Below are 19,831 nucleotides of genomic sequence, written 5' to 3'. Positions count from 1 at the left end.
TGGAAAGTTTTGAAAGGCTACAAAGAGAGTTTGAAAAAATTATGAGGCTTAAATTAGCAGTAGTGTCAAGTTGAAAAGCAAGAGATTCCTTAAATATCTAAAAAGGAAAAGCGTGGTCAAAGTGAACATAGGTCTTTTAAGCAATGAGACTGGAGAAATAGTAATGGGATTCCGGAAATAGCAAATGAGTTGAATAAATACTTTGCCTCAATCTTCATGGTGGAGGACAATAATAGCATTCCAAAAATAATCAGTGACCCAAGCAGTGGGGTTGGATTTGGAGAGGGTGTTGTAAACAGTGGAATAAACCAAGCAGCTATCACTAGAAAAAAAATACTAGGGAAACTATTGGAGCTAAAGACTGATAAGTCACTGAACCTGATTGATTATATTCTAAGATTTAAAAGGAAGTAGCTACAGAGATAGTAGATGCACTGATAGTAAGAATCCAAGAATCATTGGATTTGGGAAAGTCCCAGGTCCATGGAAAGCTGCCAATATAACACCCTTATTCAAAAAGGGAGATAAATGACTTGCAACAAAAGACCAATTAGTTTAATGTCCGTCATTAGAGATAGTCAACTTTGTGCATGGGAAATCATCTCTCACAAACTTGATTGAGTTTTTTGAAGAAGTAACAAAGAGGATTGATGAGGGCAGAGCAGTAGATGTGATCTATATGGACCAGTAAGGCGTTCGACAAGATTCCCCATGGGAGACTGATTAGCAAGGATAGATCTCACAAAATACAGGGAGAACTAGCCAAAGGTAGAAGACAGAGGGCGGTGGTGGAGGGTTGTTTTTCAAACTGGAGGCCTGTGACCAGTGGAGTGCCACAAGGATCGGTGCTGGGCCCTCTACTTTTTGTCATTTACATAAATGATTTGGATGCGAGCATAAGAGGTACAGTTAGTAAGTTTGCATACGACACCAAAATTGGAGGTGTAGTAGACAGCAAAGAAAGTTACCTCAGATTACAGCAGGATCTTGATCAGATGGGCAAATGGGCTGAGAAGTGGCAAATGGAGTTTAATTCAGATAAATGCGAGGTGCTGCATTTTGGGAAAGCAAATCTTTGCAGGACTTATACACTTAATGGTAAGGTCCTAGGGAGTGTTGCTGAACAAAGAAACCTTGGAGTGCAGGTTCATAAGTCCTTGAAAGTGGAATCACAGGTAAATAGGATAGTGAAGAAGGCATTTGGTATGCTTTCTTTTATTGGTCAGACTATTGAGTTGGGGCTTCATGTTGCAGCTGTACAGGACATTGATTAGGCCACTGTTGGAATATTGTGTGCAATTCTGGTCTCCTTCCTATCGGAAAGATGTTGTGAAACTTGAGAGGGTTCAGAAAATATTTACAAGGATGTTGCCAGGGTTGGAGGATTTGAGCTATGGGGAGAGGCTGAACAGGCTTGGGCTGTTTTCCCTGGAGCGTCGGAGGCTGAGGGGTGACCTTATAGAGGTTTACAAAATTATGAGGGGCATGGATAGGATAAATAGGCAAAGTCTTTTCCCTGGGGTCGGGGAGTCCAGAACTAGAGGGCATAGGTTTAGGGTGAGAGGGGAAAGATATAAAAGAGACATAAGGGGCAACATTTTCAAGCAGAGGGTGGTACGTGTATAGAATGAGCTGCCAGAGGATGTGGTGGAGGCTGGTACAATTGCAACATTTAAGAGGCATTTGGATGGGTGTATGAATAGGAAGGATTTGGAGGGATATGGGCCGGGCAATGGCAGGTGGGACTAGATTGGGTTGGGATATCTGGTCGGCCTGGACGTGTTGGACCAAAGCATCAGTTTCCATACTATACATCTCTATGACTCTACTGAGAGTTCCTCAGAAAGGTTATAACAGAGCACTTGCAAATACAGAATAAAATCAGAGTCAGGATAGCTTCATGATGGAGAAATTATGTCCAACAATTTATTGCATTCCTTTGAGGAGGTAACAAGCAAGATAGATGAAGGGAACCCAACAGAAGTAATATAGATTGATTTCTCAAAGGCATTCAATAGGAATTTTGAATGGGATGTATACTAGAATAGATAGAGGATCAGCTAATAATAGAAGACAAAGGGTTTGAATAAAGGCGATATTTTCAGGATGCCACAGGGTCACTTCTCAGGCCACAATTATTTAAATGGATGATAGAAGCAAATGTACTTTTACCAAGTTAGAGGATAACACAAAAATAGGTGGGAATACAAATGGTGAGAATGATGCAAACAGTTTAAAGAGAGATAGAAACAGGTTGCATGGAAAAGAATTTGGCAGTTAGAATATGATGTGGGAAAATGTGAAATCATACCCTTTGTCAGGAAGAATAGAAGGGTTGAATATTATTTAAATGAGAAAAAAAATTGCATGAGGAGGGATTTAGGGATCCTTGTTCATTAATCACAAAAAGCCAGCAGCCAATCTCAGCAAATAATAGGGAAGACAAATGGAATGTTGACTTTTATGTTAACAGGAATGCAGGTTGTTCTGCCATAATGTGACAGTTGTGTACCTCTGCAACCTCGTGCTATAGAAAATCTCACTATGGGAAATTGCTATAGAAAATTGCACCTTAGAAGATTGCAATAGAAAATCACCATACACTTTCAGCAGAAAGTTCACATTATCCAAACAATGTCCACAATTTGTCAATCACGTTATAGCCAATTCAAGCTGATGAAACACACATTATAGCAGAACGGCTTGTCAGCAGATCTTACTAAAACTATGCAAGGCACTACTTAGGCTACATCAGAAAATGTCTTACACGATTAATTATCCTGGAAGACTACTACTAATAATAATGAAGATATTCTGGCATTGGAAGCAGTCCAGAAAAGTTTCACCAGGTGGAGTTTGTGATATTTTCTCATAAGAAGAAGTTGAGTAGCTCGGGCCTGTACTTATTGGGGTTGGAAGAGTGAAAATATTTTATTGAAGCATAAGGTTATTAGGAGGCTTGACAAGGTAGATGTGGAGAGGTTGTTTCTCATTGTGGGAGAGTCTTGAACCACAGACCATAATTTCAAAATAAATGGTTATCATTTAAGACAATGATGAGGAATCACTCATTCTCTCCGAGGGTAGTTTATGCAATTCTTTGCTGAAGAGGGTTATGTATCCTGTATAATTAAATGTACTCAAGGCTGAGATAGAATCATTTTAATCAGAAAAGGAATCAAGGGTTATGGTGAGAAAGCAGGAAAGTGGAGTTGAGGATTATCAGATCGGCCATGAACTCATTGAATGGCAATGCAGACTCAATAGACTGAATAGTCTACCTCTGCTTCTGCATATTATTGTGTTATGGTCCATTATCCCATATTGACCCTTATCTATTCTTAAATATTAAAGCTGTCACTGTTTCAACACTAACTCTTGTAAAACATTCTATATGCTAACAAGTGTCTGACAATGTCTTACACAATTAATTGCAAAGTCACATATCTCACACATTAACAATATTTTACCACTTCTCAAGTTTTTCTTGGCCTATGTCTCCAGTAAACACTCAATTTCTTTGCATGAGAAAATAGCAATACCAAATCCATGTTCAACAATTTTGAATTTTCAAGTATAGGAGAGACAGATCTAATTTAATGATTATTATCTGATAGTCTGTCAGTAGAAGAGTTCCGTGATAATACTATGGAGAGGGTCTCATCCCTTTAAAGCAGAGATGGTGAATCTTCAATTCAACTTGTTCATGTTGATCATGTGTAATTTAGATTAGATAGGCTGTCCTCAGAATAAAACATAATCTGAAGTTCTAAGACACAAATTATATGCTATTATAATTAGAATTCAACTATTTATAATAAATAACTTAAGTTAGTGATGCTATAGTAGCTAAGCAAATAAGCCTAAAAGTGTCTGTATTCACAAGATTTATTAATAATCTGACATCCTCGCTCTACTATCTAAAACAATACCTTTAATATGCTTAAACTTATTAAAAGTGATAACATCATAAAGAGTATCTGCTAGGGTTCAGCAGGCATTCTTTGTTAATGAGTACACCACAGGTATTGTATCTATCTGTATGCTTGTGGTTAGTAAACAGTTTCCTTATTTCCTTTGAGCTTTCTTGGTTATATAATTTTCAATGAATCATAGGATGCCTACAACACACAATGAAGCTGTTTACATGCCAGGTCCATACTGGCTATCTGTGAAAACAATTCCACTTATTCTCACTCCTCAGTTGCTTTCCTGTAGCTCTGCAAATCTGTTTTCTTTAGATAATTATCCAATTTCTTTTCAAAACCACTATTGAATCTGCCACTATCACTCTCTCGGGTAGCAAATTCATGATGCTAACTACATACTACACAGAAAAAAATCTTGTCCTCTTGTCACAATCTGTTCTTTTGCAAATTACATAAATCAGTATCCCTTGGTTTTCAATCATTCCACCAATGGGAACCGTCTTTGCCTGTGTATTCTACCTAAATTGCCTCATGATTTTGAACACTTCTATCAATTCTCCTCTCAATCTTTTCTTCCTTGAGGAGAACAATTCAAGCTCCTTCAATCTCTCCACGTAATTGAACCTTTTCTGTACCCTCACCAACACCACCGCTTCCTTCATTTCTGATTATCTTTGAAATAATTAATCATTGTAAGCATTTTCATGATAACATTACATACTTTTTGAGTAATTTAGATGAGCAATAAGTAAAATGTATATTTATCATGATTGGAACATTTGGGGGAATGAAGCTCTGTTTTCATTGTTTCTGAAGATATTTTTGAATTTAATGGAAACTAAGCCCCAGAAATTGTCAGACGACAGCATTATTTTTTTTTTTAAATGTGATATCTTTATATGTCAGTGTCAGATTATCAATTTAAATAATTATATGACAGTTTTTAAGAGCTGGACAAGTGTGTCAAAAGACAACAGACAATAGGTGCAGGAGTAGGCCATTCAGCCCTTTGAGCCTGCACCGCCATTCAATATGATCATGGCTGATCATTCCTAATCAGTATCCTGTTCCTGCCTTATCTCCATAACCCTTGATTCCACTGTCTTTGAGAGCTCTATCCAACTCCTTCTTAAATGAATCCAGAGAGTGGGCCTCCACTGCCCTCTGCGGCAAAGCATTCCACACAGCCACCACTCTCTGGGTGAAGAAGTTTCTCCTGAGCTCTGTCCTAAATGGTCTACCCCGTCTTTATAAGCTGTGTCCTCTGGTTCGGCACTCACCCATCAGTGGAAATATGTTTCCTACTGCCAGAGTGTCCAATCCTTTCATAATCTTATACGTCTCAATCAGATCCCCTCTCAATCTTCGAAACTCAAGGGTATACAAGCCCAGTTGCTTCAGTCTTTCAGTGTAAGGTAATACTGCCATTCCAGGAATTGACCTAGTGAACCTACGCTGCACTCCCTCAATAGCAGAATGTCTTTTCTCAAATTTGGAGACCAGAACTGCACACAGTACTCCAGGTGTGGTCTCACCAGGGCCCTGTACAGCTGCAGAAGCACCTCTTTGCTTCTATACTCAATCCCTCTTGTTATGAAGGCCAGCATGCTATTAGCCTTCTTCACTACCTGCTGTACCTGCATTCTTGCCTTCATTGACTGGTGTACAAGAACACTCAGATCTCTCTGTACTGCCCCTTTACATAACTTGATTCCATTGAGGTAGTAGTCTGCCTTCCTGTTCTTGCTACCAAAGTGGATAACCATACATTTATCCATATTAAACTGCATCTGCCATGCATCTGCCCACTCACCTGACTTGTCCAGGTCACCCTGTAATCTCCTAACATCCTCATCACATTTCACCCTGCCATCCAGCTTTGTATCATCAGCAAATTTGCTAATGTTATTGCTGATACCATCTTCTATATCATTAACATATATTGTAAAAAGCTGTGGTCCCAGCACGGATCCCTGCGGTACCCCACTGGTCACTGCCTGCCGTTCCGAAATGGAGCCGTTTATCACTACCCTTTGTTTCCTATTAGCCAACCAATAGGAAATATGTCGAAGCATATCAGTATGGGTTTCGTTGTTAATATTAATTATTTATGCCTTCATTATGGACATAAAAATGCACTAAGGCTCTTATAGATGCATTAGATTCAGTGGCTGATGATCACAGCAGCTGCCAGTTCTCTATTAGTTGCCACAAATTGAGTAGAGATGACTGACAAAAATATGTGTTTCTTTTAAATGAAAAGCTCCATAGTTCCAGCTCCTTAACAACAATGGAAATAACTTATATTTATATAATTTCATCAATATAATAAAACAAAGTGCTTCACACGAGTATTACAATGTGGAATATGACACCAAAATACAGAAGGAGATCTTAGATCAGTTGGTCAAAAGCTGGTCAGAGGAGTAGGTTAAAAGAGAAATGTTCGGTTGAGATGTGGACAGGTTAAGGAAGTTAAGGAACTTAGTAACTGAAAGTACAGCTAATAATGGTGAAGCTATTTAAAATTAAAGAAGCCAGATTTAGGTCAACACCAATATTGTGGAAGGGTTCTACTAAAGGAGATTTTACAGACAACGTCAAGTGAGGCAATGCCAGCACTGGAATTAAGGATGTGTATTTTAAAATTAAGACATTGGTTGACTGGGAACTTAATGCAGGTCAGGTATCCCAGGATAACAGTGAAAAGGCCTTGCTGCAATTTAAACTTCAAGCAGAATGGATGACCTCAAGTTTATGGAGTGTAGAATGTGAGAGATCAACCAGGAGTGAGCTGAAATAAACAAGTCTAGAGGTAACAAAGAGATAAATGAGAGGTTTGGCAGCAGTTGCGCTGAGACAGAGGTGAAGTTACATTATGGCGGTGAAATGCACAGTTTCAGTGATGGAGTAAAAGTGTGGTCGGGGCCAATCTCTGGGGCCAATATAGTCTTGTTTTACTTTTCTATTAATGTAGCTGCAGTACCTCTCATTCTGGAAATAATTTTGTAATTCTTCTCTGCAACACCTCTATGGAGTTAAATTCTTCCTCAGGTTTCCTGCCAAAATGTATCACTTTACACTTCTCAACCTTTACATTAAATTTCAGCTGCTTTAAGCACTACATCTCACACTCCCATTAAGCCAATGCAGACACAGACACTTGCACACACTCACACATACGCCAATACATTATTTACTCCCTTTTTAAAAAATCCCTTAGAATTATGTAATTGAACTTTTATTTCTTCCTTATTAATAAATGTGAAATGGTTGGGTGAGTTCCATGTGCTTGTATTTATCACATGGTGGTGAAGCGGACATTGAAGAAGTTGGTGTGCTGACAGATGAAATGCAACGTTGGTATGAGAGCAGGAAGGCAGGATGGGAAAATAATGTCAGGATGGACACTTTTGCCAGACTCTTTAAAATAAAAACTATGTTGGAGCTGTGTTGGTTACGTGTGGACCTGTGTTCCACAAATATGTTCATTCACTCCAGTGATGCAATTGTAAACCAATTAAATGGAACAAAATTATGTGGTACGTTGCATGGTTGAAGGGTGTGGTGCTGAAAAAGCACAGCCGGTCAAGGCAGCATCCGAGGAGTATGAGAGGCAACGTTTCAAGCATAAGGTCTTCATCAGGAATGAGTGGGTGGCCCAAGGGGGCTGAGAGATAAGTGGGAGGTGGTGGGTGGGGCTGGGGGAAAGGTAGCTGGGAATGCGATAGAGAGATGAAGGTGAGGGTAATGCTGATAGGTCGGAGAGGAGGGTAGAGCGGATGGGTGGGAAAAAATATGGACAGGTAGTACAGTTTAAGAGGGTAGTGCTGAGTTGGAAGGTTGGATAAGGTAGGGGAGGGGAAATGAGGAAACTGGTGAAATCCACATTGATCCTTTGTGGTTGGAGGGTCCTAAGGTGGAAGATGAGGCACCAGTTTTCTCATTTCCCCTCCCCCTATCTTATCCCAGATCCAACTTTCCAACTTAGCACCGCCCTCTTGAACTGTCCTACCTGTCCATATTTTTTCCCACCCATCCGGTCTACCCTCCTCTCTGTCCTACCTGTCCATTTCCCTTTCCACCAATTCACTCCACCTTCCTCTCTGACCTATCACTTTCACCCCCACCTTCATCTACCTATTGGATTCCCAGCTACCTACCCCACAGCCCCACTCCCATTTATCTCTCAGCCACTTTGGAAACACCCACATTCCTGATGAAGAGCTTATGCTCGAAACATCGAATCTCCTGCTCCTTGCATGCTGCCTGACCTACTGTGCTTTTCCAGCACCACACTCTTCGACTCTGATCTCCAGCATCTGCTGTCCTCGCTTTCTCCTAGTTACCTTACATGGCACAATCACAATAATAGAAAGGATACAAAAGAAAAACACTGGAAGAAAGGACTTGTTGCTGCAGTTTGGGTGGAGCAGTTTGGCAGATGCTCAGAGATCAGACTAGATTAGTTGATCGATTGACCACTAAGACCTGATTCATGGAACTTCTAAGCAATCAGTGTCACTGTGAATATGTGCAATTGCTTGATTCTATAATAAAGGTCTACCATACTAAGTGGAACCATATTCAAGTTGTTGCATGCCACTGATAACTATACAGAACCTTCAGGCTCCATAATGTCGGAGTTGGGAGATGGAGGGTATACAACCCCACACCATTTCCAGGCATCTTTATTACAGTTCATAATACTTCCAAGTTCTGTATCACCTGCACATACAATTCTAACTCATTAGTATCGATCAGAAAAAGCAGTGGTCCTTATATTGACTCCAAACCAAGTTAGATCCTTTCTCCAGTGCAAAGATCTACCATTTACCACTGCTCTAGTTCTTGTCACTCAGCTGTCATTGTATCTATACTGCCTTTCTCACTTTAATGGCACTTGTATCTATACTGCCTTTCTCACTTGACAAGCCTATCAAGTGGTAGCTTATCATCCTCCTTTTGGAAGACTTGGATATCAACATCACTATCCTCAACAACCATTTCTGTTACTTCATTGAGAAACTCATTTGAATTAGTTAGACAATATTTTCTCTTCAATATCTGTGCTAACTTTTCTCAATTCTTGTGAAAAGTGGCTGCTAATTGAGTCCCAGATTATTGGTTCTGAAAGATTTCCCACCACTGAAGTTAAATTGACACTTGGTATTTGCTGGCTTTATCCTTGTTTCCCCCCGCCCAAACATCATATCTGCAACTCTCCAGCCCTCTGACACCGCTCTCTATATGTAGGAAGGACTGGAATTTCCATGCCTCCTTCCTTCATGATTCTTGAATGCATCTAATTCAATAATATTTTTACTTTTAATCCAGCTACTCATTACTTACCAATTATCGAGTCATAGAATTCTTTAACAATTTTTAGCCCATCCAATGTCTCAACAATCTCCTTTTTCATCTTCTTCGTAAAGACAGATGCAAATATCTCAGTTAGTACCTCATTTATCCCCTCTACTTCTCCACAAACCCCATTTTTGTCATGATTCCTCCTTTTATTTTTTATATGCCCATATAAGATGTTTGGTTCCTTACTATCTTGGCTGTTGGCATCATCTAATGCTTTTTCTTTGATTCTATTATCCTCATATTCCATTATCTTTTTTTTTCTAAGCAATAAAACCTCTATTAAAGAAAGAGGTAGGGGAAAACTACAGGCTACTTAATTCGACATGAGGTGGGAAAGATGATCGAATCAATTGTGAAAGAGATTGTAGCTGAGCAATTAAAAAAAAGCCAAAGTAATCAGGAGGAATCAGCACTTGAAAAACTAAGATACACTGAGCATAGAGGGGAACCCAGTCAATGCATTGAACTTGGATTTCCAGAAGGCATTTGACAAGAAGCCACATAAAAAAGGGAGGTAGGGAGAAAACAGGAAACAGGAAACTATAAATTGGTTTGCCTGACATCTATTGTAGGGAAAATGTATAAGGCCATTATAAAAGATTTAATAGCAGAGCACTTGAAAAGCAGTAATATGATTGGACAGATCTATTGGAATTTTGAAGATGTACCTCATAGAATTGATCAGGAGGAGTCAATAGATGTCATTTACTTGGACTTTCAGAAGGCATTCGATAAGGTTACACATAAGAAATTTGCATGTAAATTCACAGTATACAGGATTGGTGGTAGTATACTCACATGGATAGAAAACTAGCAAGCAGAGAGGAAACAAAGATTAGGAATAAGCAGGTCTTTGAGTGGCAGCCAGAGACCTGTGATCTGTGCTTGAACCCCAGCAATTCACAATATTTATTAATGATTTAGATAAGGCAACAAAATGTAATATCTCCAAGTCTGCAGACAACACAATGCTGGCTAGGAGGGTAAGCCTTGAGGAAGATACAGAGATACTTCAATCTGATTTGAACAAGTTGATTGAGTGGCAGATGAAGTGTAATGTGGACAAATGTGAGGTTATGCATTTTAGTAGCAAAAACAGGAACAAGGATTATTATCTGAATGGCAATAGATTGGGGTAGGGAAAGGTTCAATGAGACTGGAATGTCCTTGTACACTAATCGCTAAAAGTAAGCATGTCGGTGCAACAGGCAGCAAAGACATCAAATAGTATGTTAGCCTTCACAGCGAGGATGAAAGTATAGGAGCAGGGATGACTTGCTGCAAATATACGGGGCCTTTGCGAGACCACATCTGGAGAACTGTGAGCAGTTTTGGTCTCCTTATCTGAGAAAGCATGCTCCAAGTTTTACCACATTTATTAATGGGATGCAGGATTAACATATCAAGAGAGATTGGATTGGTTCAACTATTTTCATTAGCTTTTAGTAGAATGGGGCAGGGATCTCAGAAATCTATAAAAATCTAACAGGACAAGATGGGCTAAATGCAGGAAGGATGCTGTTGATGAGGTGGGGGAGGCTATTTATGACTGAAATGAGAAGAAATTTCTTCACCCAGAGAGTGGTAAGACTATAGAATTCTTTTCCACAGAAAAGTCGAGACTAAAACATTGAATGTTTTCAAGGAGGAGACAGGTACAGGGCCTAAGTTAAAAGTGAAAACAAGGAACTGAGTTGATTGATCAATCGTGATTATGATGAATGGCAAAGGATGCTCAAATGACCAAATGGCCTACTCCTATTCCATATTCAATGTTTCAATATTTCTGTTAAGAGGTTATTGTACAAAACAGAAGCTCATGGTCAAGGGATAACATATTAGCATGGATCAAAGATAGATTGGTTGACAGAAAACAGAGTTTGCATAACTGTAGTTTTCTTTTGATTAGCTGGACCATCAGTTTTTACAATTTACATCAATGAGTTTAGCAAAGGGAATGAAGGAATGGTAACTAAATTTGCAGATGAACAAAGATAGGTCAGAAAATTTTGTACAAACTATGGGAAGTTGCAGAAAAATACATACAGGTTGAGTGAGTGTGCAAAAATCTCACAGGTGGAGTATAATGTGTGAAGTTGTGCACTTTGGCAGGAAGAATAAATTGAGTATTAATTTAACAGTGAACAACTGCAGAATTCTGAGGTCCAAAAGGATTCAGATGTCTATTGAACTAAAAATTAATCTACAGCTACAGCAAGTGATTAAGAAAGGTAATGTGATGCTATCTTTTATTATGAGGGGAATGGAACATAAAAGTAAGGATGCAATGTTTCAGTTAGAAAGATCATTGGTGAAATTACATCTTGAATACAGTGTGCAGTTTTAGTTTCCTTATTTACAGAAGGACGTAGATGCTTTGAAAGCAATTTACAAGATTGATAACTGGATGAGCTAGTCATGTTGGGGAAAGACTGGACAGACTGAGCTTGCTTCCAATTAAGTTTAGAAGAGTGAAGGGGTCAACAATCTCCTGAACAGTCTTATCAAGGTGGATATAGATATGATGCTTTCTTTTGTAGTTGAGTCAAGAACTATGAGACACTATTTAAAATTTAGGTGCTGCCCTTTTATGACAGAGAGGAAGAGAAATCTTTTCTCTTAGAGCCAGATTCTAGAACTCTCTGCCTCACAAGGCAGTAGAGGTGGGATCATTGGATATCATGAAGGGGAAGGTGGGCAGGAGGATAGCTCGGAATGGGGAAATCCTAACATAAACAGATCATCCATGAACTTATTGAATAGTGCAGCAGGCTAATGGGCCAAATGGTCTACTTCTTTTTTTTTTGTATGTTCTGATGTAAGCAGAAAATCATCACTAACTTCAACCTTTGAGAGTATTAAAAATAATATCTTATGTACAAGAGATCTTTACCTTCAGCTCATCTGCTTCTATGAAGCCACTATGATCTTCATCATATCTTCGCCACGTCTGAAAAAGAAAGTGCTTTAGATACATAGTTTGTTTTATGCAGGGTGGTTCACTCACAAAATCTGTCAAAACAGCAATGAAATGATTACACACCACAACAATCTATATTTCAAACTCCATTTATGACAGAACATTATGCTTTATTGGTGAGTGATTGGAGAATTTCTTAGCTTTTGTGGGTCCATTACAAGGAGTTTCAGGAAATTTTATAACATCAAATAAGGAAATATCACAGAACACACATACAATGGGTTGAATCTACAATTTTTGACCAAGCTGGAGTCACATCGAGTTGGTGAAGCGATTCTCATCACAAGGCTGAATAAGTTTCCTCACTTTATCTTATAAAACTGACTGGATTAGTTGTCAATTGAGCATCTGTGGGAAAAATCAAGACCTATTTGAGCTCATCTTATCATGTGCCTTTACGGAGGAGTTCATTGTTCAGTGGGAGTCTTCCATTAGACCAGCATCCTTCTCTTCAGCACTATCCTTCAATGTTCGCTGCGTATTTCAGGAGTTATCTGTGTTAAGCTCTCTTGAAATGGCAGAAAAGGAGAAGCAGGCATCCTGCTTCTTGGATGAAGGTCAGTAACCTTCTATGCTTTCTCCTACCCCTCTCTTATCTATGCCAATGACCCCACCTCCCACCAATGCTTATGCTCTGACAAACCTTCTGTTATATATGGCTATCTTCCTCAACCTCGCTCTTGTTATTCCATCTTCTTGCACCACTAACCCTCCATAGTTTCTATTCTACCTCCTGTCTCCCTTGAAACACATCAACAACTTTTCCCAATATGCACCACACTAACTGCTGTGCCACCCACTTGTAACTTAGTCATTCGCCCCTTTAATGTCAGTACTGGGGAAAACATCACACAGAAGGGTGAAGTGACAACAGACAAGTGATGGTGTGCCAGACATCTGATTCCTTATTTTCTCTGAGGAATGGATTCTTGACCTGGCAGGTAGGGAGAAGGACTGCTCCTGCGCTGGTCCTGTCACCTGAGTAAGGAACACTAGTCATCTCAGTGCGACACTCACATCAACCAGGCATCAGATAGTATTACAAACCAGTGTCAGCAACATCTCCTGCCAAGGGGAATAATGGTGAATGCAGTCCATTTAGATTTCAGAAGGCTTCCGATTATATTTGACACATGTTAGTACACAGACTTAATGCTCAAGGGATTGCAGGGAATATACTGAAATGGATTGAGAGCTAATTGGTGGATAGAAAACAGACAGTAGGAATAAATGGGTCTATTTCAGGTTGACAGGCTGTTACTAATGGAGTACTACAATGATTAGTGCTTGGGCCCAATACACCTTCCAGGTTTATTTTTGGAGTAGGTGGAAGCCTGGAGGAACCTTAGAGACTGCGCAACCAGACAAAATGCTGATTGGGCCCCGATTATTAGCAATTTATGTAAATTATCTGAGTGCAAGGACTGAACTAATTATTTACAAAACTGCAGATGACATAAAATTGAGTGGGTATGGGAGTTTTGAGGATGGTGTAAGGAGGCTGCAAAGGATTTGGGGAAGTTAGGTGAGAGAACAGAAAATTGCAGCATGGAATACAATGTGGAATAAAGTAGGGTCATCCATGGCAGAAAAAAAGTGTATTTCTTAAATAGTGTATTGCTGAGAAGTGTTGAACTTCAAAGTGTAACTTTATCCATGAGTTACAGAATATTAACTCACAACTACAGCAAACAATTAAGAAGGCAGATGTTATGTTGGCCTTTAGTGCAAAGGGGTTAGGCTTTGGTGTAATGTGTGCTCTTTTGGTCTCCTTAATTATGGAAATAAATACTTGCCATGGAAGGAGTATAATGAAGGTTGACCAAGCTGATTCCTGGAGATGATTCCTAATGGTGAATCCTCCTCATAAATTTTTGCAAGTTGTCCCATTATCTGTATATTTAATATCCTATTTCAAATTAATCTACTTGCTATTACAGCCAAATGGATAACTGCACATTTGTACAACTACTGTACTGTATCAGATGTTTTAGTGACAACATGCATTAGTAGTATATTGTGCAGATCTTTGATGTTCTTTATGCTATGTTGTTGACACTATCTTGAAATTATGTTGTATTTCTACCCAGTTAAATCACCCAACATTATAATGTGTTGTTCCTGCATTTTCCGTAAGATTCTCTATTGAGCATAAAGCTATTGTGACCACCACCACACACAAAGAAAATCATTTTTTATCACCTAGCATTTGACATTCTACCAATATGATATCCAAACTCTATGAGAATAGTATATCCATATTAATAATTTCCCTACTCCTATTTACTAAATCCACACATTAAGAAAATATAGGAATTTCTGTACATTAGATGCATGTAATGCACAAGAATAAAATTGTCCGTGCCAACAAATTTTCATACCTCCATAAAAAGGGATTGATGTTCATATCGATTCATTTTATAAATCAAAATTTCAAAATATGCACTATATTCTTGCATCAGGTAATCTTTTCAGTAACAGCAATATTCTAATTCATTGCAATTCATTCCAAGATGTGAAAATGTTTTTTCTTCATTTCAAAACATTCTAAAAGGGGTGGAATGGGCACTTCACCGTACATATTGAAATGTTTTTGTAATATGTAATACAAAATAATACAGCATAAAATGTAGAGATTTTTAGAAAACGTAATCAACTTGAATCTTTCACTTAACTGTGACTTGTATGAGATAGGAAAAGTCACTGCTTTAAAGGAAAATTCTTTAAATTACTGGAAAATGGCAATTATACCTCTATGAACTCTGTGCTTGACTTTAATTGTTGCCGAAAGAACAAGAAGAAGTTTTCTTCTGTTGGTAGGATCTGAACAAGCTAGAAAGATAAAATATTTTATTATAATTTGGTTTTACAATTAGTTCCATTAATTAAAATAAAATGATTAAAAATGGAAACTAAATACCAGAAACCAAAGAACGTAATATTCTATAATGTGGTTTCTCCCACATGCCTTCTTGCCTTTGCTGAATGATAACTAATCAGCTTAATACAACATTCAGCCACCTTGATTTGGTACTCAGAAAAGTGACAATAAATTTATACTTTGAATATTTTCATATTCATAGAGTTATTTGTACAAAATCATGTTCAATTATCTCTATGTGTAAATTCTTATTTAATCTACGGTATGTTATTTAACTAAAATGATAAGTTTTAAATCTGGCACTTCTAGCTTTGTACCCCCTAAATAACTGATGTAACATATATGCTTTTTACATATCTTTATGATTCATACACAATAATGCAGCAAGTCAGTTAGATGCTATGTGTACTGTAGAGCTCTGCGTTGTCCTGACAACATATCTCATCCACAAAACTCAAAGATATGCATTGATGCAACAACCTAACAGCATTTTTGAGTTCTGACTGAAAATTGTTAAATTTGTGCTGGTTATTGCAGCATGAGGATAGTTTATGAAATAATTGCATGCATATAGGTATTTAATTCTAACTGTCTAAACTCAATCTCATTGAGAACAACAGCCCAAGAAACAGGAGACCTCTGTTTATTCTTCATATGTAAATACTGATCTTGATCATATTACACTTAACGTCAAGTAGTTGATCAAATAGTGTGAACAATATAAATATATTTACTTTTGATAATCGCTCATAATTAAAACTGTTACAGAATTAAATATTTCAGTTACAACAGTTCTTAATATTTTAGGCAAATCTAGCTGGATTTTTGATTTAGAGTAAAACTCTTTAATTGAGAATTGGGATTGAAACTATAATTGCAATTATAATATTAGGCAGTTTGAATGCAGGTACCAATTCAAGTACCAATCTAAGAGAAGAAAGGACTTTACATGCAAATAATTATTTCCTCCCTTATTATTTCTGCCAGTTTCAATTCATTTTATTCTTTTCTTTATGCCTCCCATGCCAATATATCAATCCCCATTTGCAAAAGACATCTGCCAATATTAATCTGTTTCCAACCACCAGATTTTATTTCCTGAGGTGAGTCAGACTTAAATTGTTCCCCATTCTTCATTGGAAAAGCATCACTTCTGCTTAATTGTTTCTGCTGATGGGACAGCTATGGTCCCAATATTAACATTAATAAATGTGTAGGCAAAAGCTAATTTCCTTACTAAGCTAGGTCAGGGGTTTAATTCCACCTACATTTCAATTAATGATAAACTTTTTTATGTATGTCCGTTACTTTGCACGTTAAGCATGAGCTTAAATAGGAATAAAAATGTCTAATTTAGAAGTTTGTTTGATACTGGAATGCAGGGATATATGATGCAAATTTGCACAATGCCCATTTTAAACACAAACAGTTCTATACAAATTCACGCCGAATCCCATCGATGATTTTAGAACTCCTAACTTTCCAAAATTAAATATCTTATCACAATGTTTTCCACAGGAATATCAATACTGAACCGTTGTCATTAACTTCGGGGAACAAACTAGAAGCTGACTGAAGCAACCAATAAGAGTCCATCTTACGCTACGTGAATTAATAAGAACAGTTTCTGCATAAATGTGATCGAGTTAAAGCAAATTGGAAATTCTTACATCTGCCAGCTCTATTTTTCCATCAGCACTCTGGTCGTACTTCTCCACCAAAGCTTTCATTCCGTCAGCTAATTCCTACGGATTGATCATGTTGGGCATGTTAGTAATTGCACTAACAGACACTGACCTGGAAAACACAATCTGATCTGCGGAGATGAGAAGTACGGATTTGGATAAAATGCGGATGGCATAAAATAGACTTTTTTTACCCTATTCAGTTAGATGCCAAAGAAGATTTGAAAAGTTCCAATGAAACGCTTTATTCATAATCGCCAAAAGAATATGTCGCGCCGCCGACTGTACTACAGACAATACAAATCACTATTTAACTTCATTATTCGTGCTCTTAAAGACCTTGCATTTATTACAGAGCCGTTCTGAAGTTCTTAGCACGACCTGAAGTGCTTCCCAATTGTTCGGATTAAGGGAAGGTGACAATATGCTTTACAACAGTTTTATTTTCAAAAAGGGAGTTGCCGTTACATTATTGACATTGCTATATCACACATGTGCCATGGATACAATGTTCCGTTTGATCAAATCGAAAGCTCTGATCTGTCATTAACTTGTCCATTTCGCAGCCGCTGTTGTGCTGTTGCGTCCAGGTGCGTGTTGAGACCTACTCTCGCAGAAAAGAAAATGCTGTGGTGACAATCCATTTGGAAGAAAATCCAAATCAACAGGAAAGAAAAGTAACAAAAAAAATGCTGTTCATTCGCAGAGTGTGTGTGAAGTGGATGGATGCTGTTCAAAATCAGAGAGACATTAATCAAATAATAAACAATAGTACATAATTATAAAGACGGGGAGTTGCTACCAGACGCTGTTGGTGTTAATGACTGACTTCCTCTTATTACGAACCGCTTTTACAACGAGTCTGTTGTCAAGGAGACAGGAGCACACCAACATGTCCAATTTTATATAGCTGTAATGGTTATTGTTGGTGTCACATCTGGGGTATGTTATCGGTAATTCGAATGTATATTTACTTAATTTACTGTTAACAAACGTATTAATACCATAAGTGTGTTAATATTTATTTAGTCCAATATTTGCAATTTTTTGATTACTGGCTGTACTGACTCAACAAACATAGTCCGACGTATAAAATCTGCGGAACTGTCTTTGCTCCGTAACTGTTGACAATGGGTGTTAATCCAAACACCAGAGTCGCTTTATCTGCTTTATGAATTTCAGCAGCGCTGACACTATCTAGTCATCACCTGAGGTGGAGCCAGAGAGAGAGAGGATTAGTCACTGATTTTTGCCGCTAACTAGATTTCTCTGCTTTTCGTGCTCAGTTACAATAGTTTTGTTGATATTCCAGAATGCAGATGTGTTCCCTGTGAGATAGTTAGGCTGATGACTTCTGGGCTCCACATCAATCAAAATTTTAAGGCAAGGTAGTAGGAAAATCTCCCTACTTGAAAGTAAATGTTGAAAATAACTTCGTTGCATTTTAGAGAAATATCTGCAGTTTTCGTGGTGTACTGCCATCTGGAAAGTACTGCCCGCCCAAGCTTTGGCACAAAGCAAAATCCGAACATAGTGCATTTACCAGAAAACCGGCAGTCATAACCATGCCAACCTAAAGTTGACGGCTTTACTTCCTTATGAAGTCAGTTTTTTGCATTGTGTCTGCACATTTACATCTCGATAATCTAATGCTTTTTTTTTATTCTGCATAATGCATTTCCCTAAAGTTCAACACTTACTAAGCCAGTGTCTTTCCGAGCTTGCTGAAGTTCTCGAATGAAATTTTGCAGTTCTCTTCCTTCAATATAACCACGACCTAAAATAAAGTACACTCATATACTTAAACTAAAATTAAACCATATTTCAATTTACGAAATTAGATTAAAGGAATCACGCATATACCACTTAATATAAACAAGTTTCATTTTTAATACAAAACTCGCATTTTGCTAACGCTTTGATAACACGCGAATAAAATTAACCTGGATATTTTCAGCATTTATTGTTCAGTGTATATAGTTTGTTTAAGACAAACACATACAGTGATTCTCAAGAATAAATTGAAATTCACTTTGCACAACTGCAGTGTGGAGGAATGAATTTATTGCAAAATAAAAGTAGTTACCAGCATTGTCATAGTGATGCCAAATTTCCAAGAACTGTGTGGTAGACTCTTCAATCGCTTGCAGGTAAAGACTGTGTGTGTCTGCCATGGTTGATTGGTACCTGTTAGCCACTTGCCTGTTCTGTGGAGGTTTCAATCTGAGCGGTCCCTGCCAGCGCGCGCCCCCTAAATGCGGCTCGTGCTCCGGAGCCCAGCCCTCCGCGCTCACTGCGCACGCGTGGCTGCACCCAGCCGGGGACATGCGGTTGCAGCAGGTGAGAGGGCAAGGTGCTGGCTCCAAGGCAAAGGGGACCGGCTCCCGGCTGCAGACAGAGCCCTGCACTGGGGTGCAGGAGGAGCACCTACTTGGTTAATGATTCACCTCAGTAAAATCCAACGGAGAGGACGGCCAATTAGCCCAGTTCAACTAACTTCATTCGTGCGAAAAGCGACGTTGTCCATGTCATTTACGCTTTGCAACGATCCAAAAGAGAAAAAAAAAGTGATGTACTGTCTCTCATTGACCTTTGAATCCATGTGTGGCAAATGGAGAAGAATTTATTTGTCGAGTATGAGACACTGGGAACTTTTTAACCGTTCACGGCATGCAAAGAGTAACTACGATTGTACAGGAACCGGAAGGGAGCCACTTATTAAATGTTCACTTCTTATGTGTGCATCTAATTACCTATTCACCACACTGCATAGATTGTGTGAGTGCAAGAGGTGTACATCTTTTGATTGAGACAGTATATTTTATTAATTGTTATTTTCATGGACAGGAAAAAAGAAAATGCATCTCCATAAGCAGAATAGCTAAATTCACCTGATTAATTGTTTCCAGTATACGAAGGAGAGGGAGGAGCAGTATCTAATCATTTACAGATAGAAAAGGGAGGATGTTTCACTGAACTATCATTC

The 19,831-nt window shown here is 38.4% G+C and overlaps 1 protein-coding gene across 1 annotated transcript in view; it reads right to left on the bottom strand.

The window, feature by feature from the left end:
* Window positions 1-19,084, bottom strand: part of calb1 (calbindin 1) — an 85,982-nt gene extending 66,898 nt beyond the window's left edge. Inside the window, exons 1-5 of the mRNA XM_043688125.1 lie at window positions 18,932-19,084; window positions 18,546-18,622; window positions 16,831-16,905; window positions 15,031-15,111; window positions 12,193-12,249 (exon numbers count right to left, since the gene is read on the bottom strand). Coding sequence (XP_043544060.1) covers window positions 12,193-12,249; window positions 15,031-15,111; window positions 16,831-16,905; window positions 18,546-18,622; window positions 18,932-19,019 — 378 coding nt within the window. The 5' untranslated portion in view covers window positions 19,020-19,084. The remainder of the gene's footprint in view (window positions 1-12,192; window positions 12,250-15,030; window positions 15,112-16,830; window positions 16,906-18,545; window positions 18,623-18,931) is intronic.
* Window positions 19,085-19,831: the final 747 nt, after the last annotated feature.

The sequence above is a fragment of the Chiloscyllium plagiosum genome, chromosome 4 (genome assembly GCF_004010195.1).
Source record: "Chiloscyllium plagiosum isolate BGI_BamShark_2017 chromosome 4, ASM401019v2, whole genome shotgun sequence".
Lineage (NCBI taxonomy): Eukaryota > Metazoa > Chordata > Chondrichthyes > Orectolobiformes > Hemiscylliidae > Chiloscyllium > Chiloscyllium plagiosum.
This window is presented reverse-complemented; position numbering and strand designations above follow the sequence as displayed.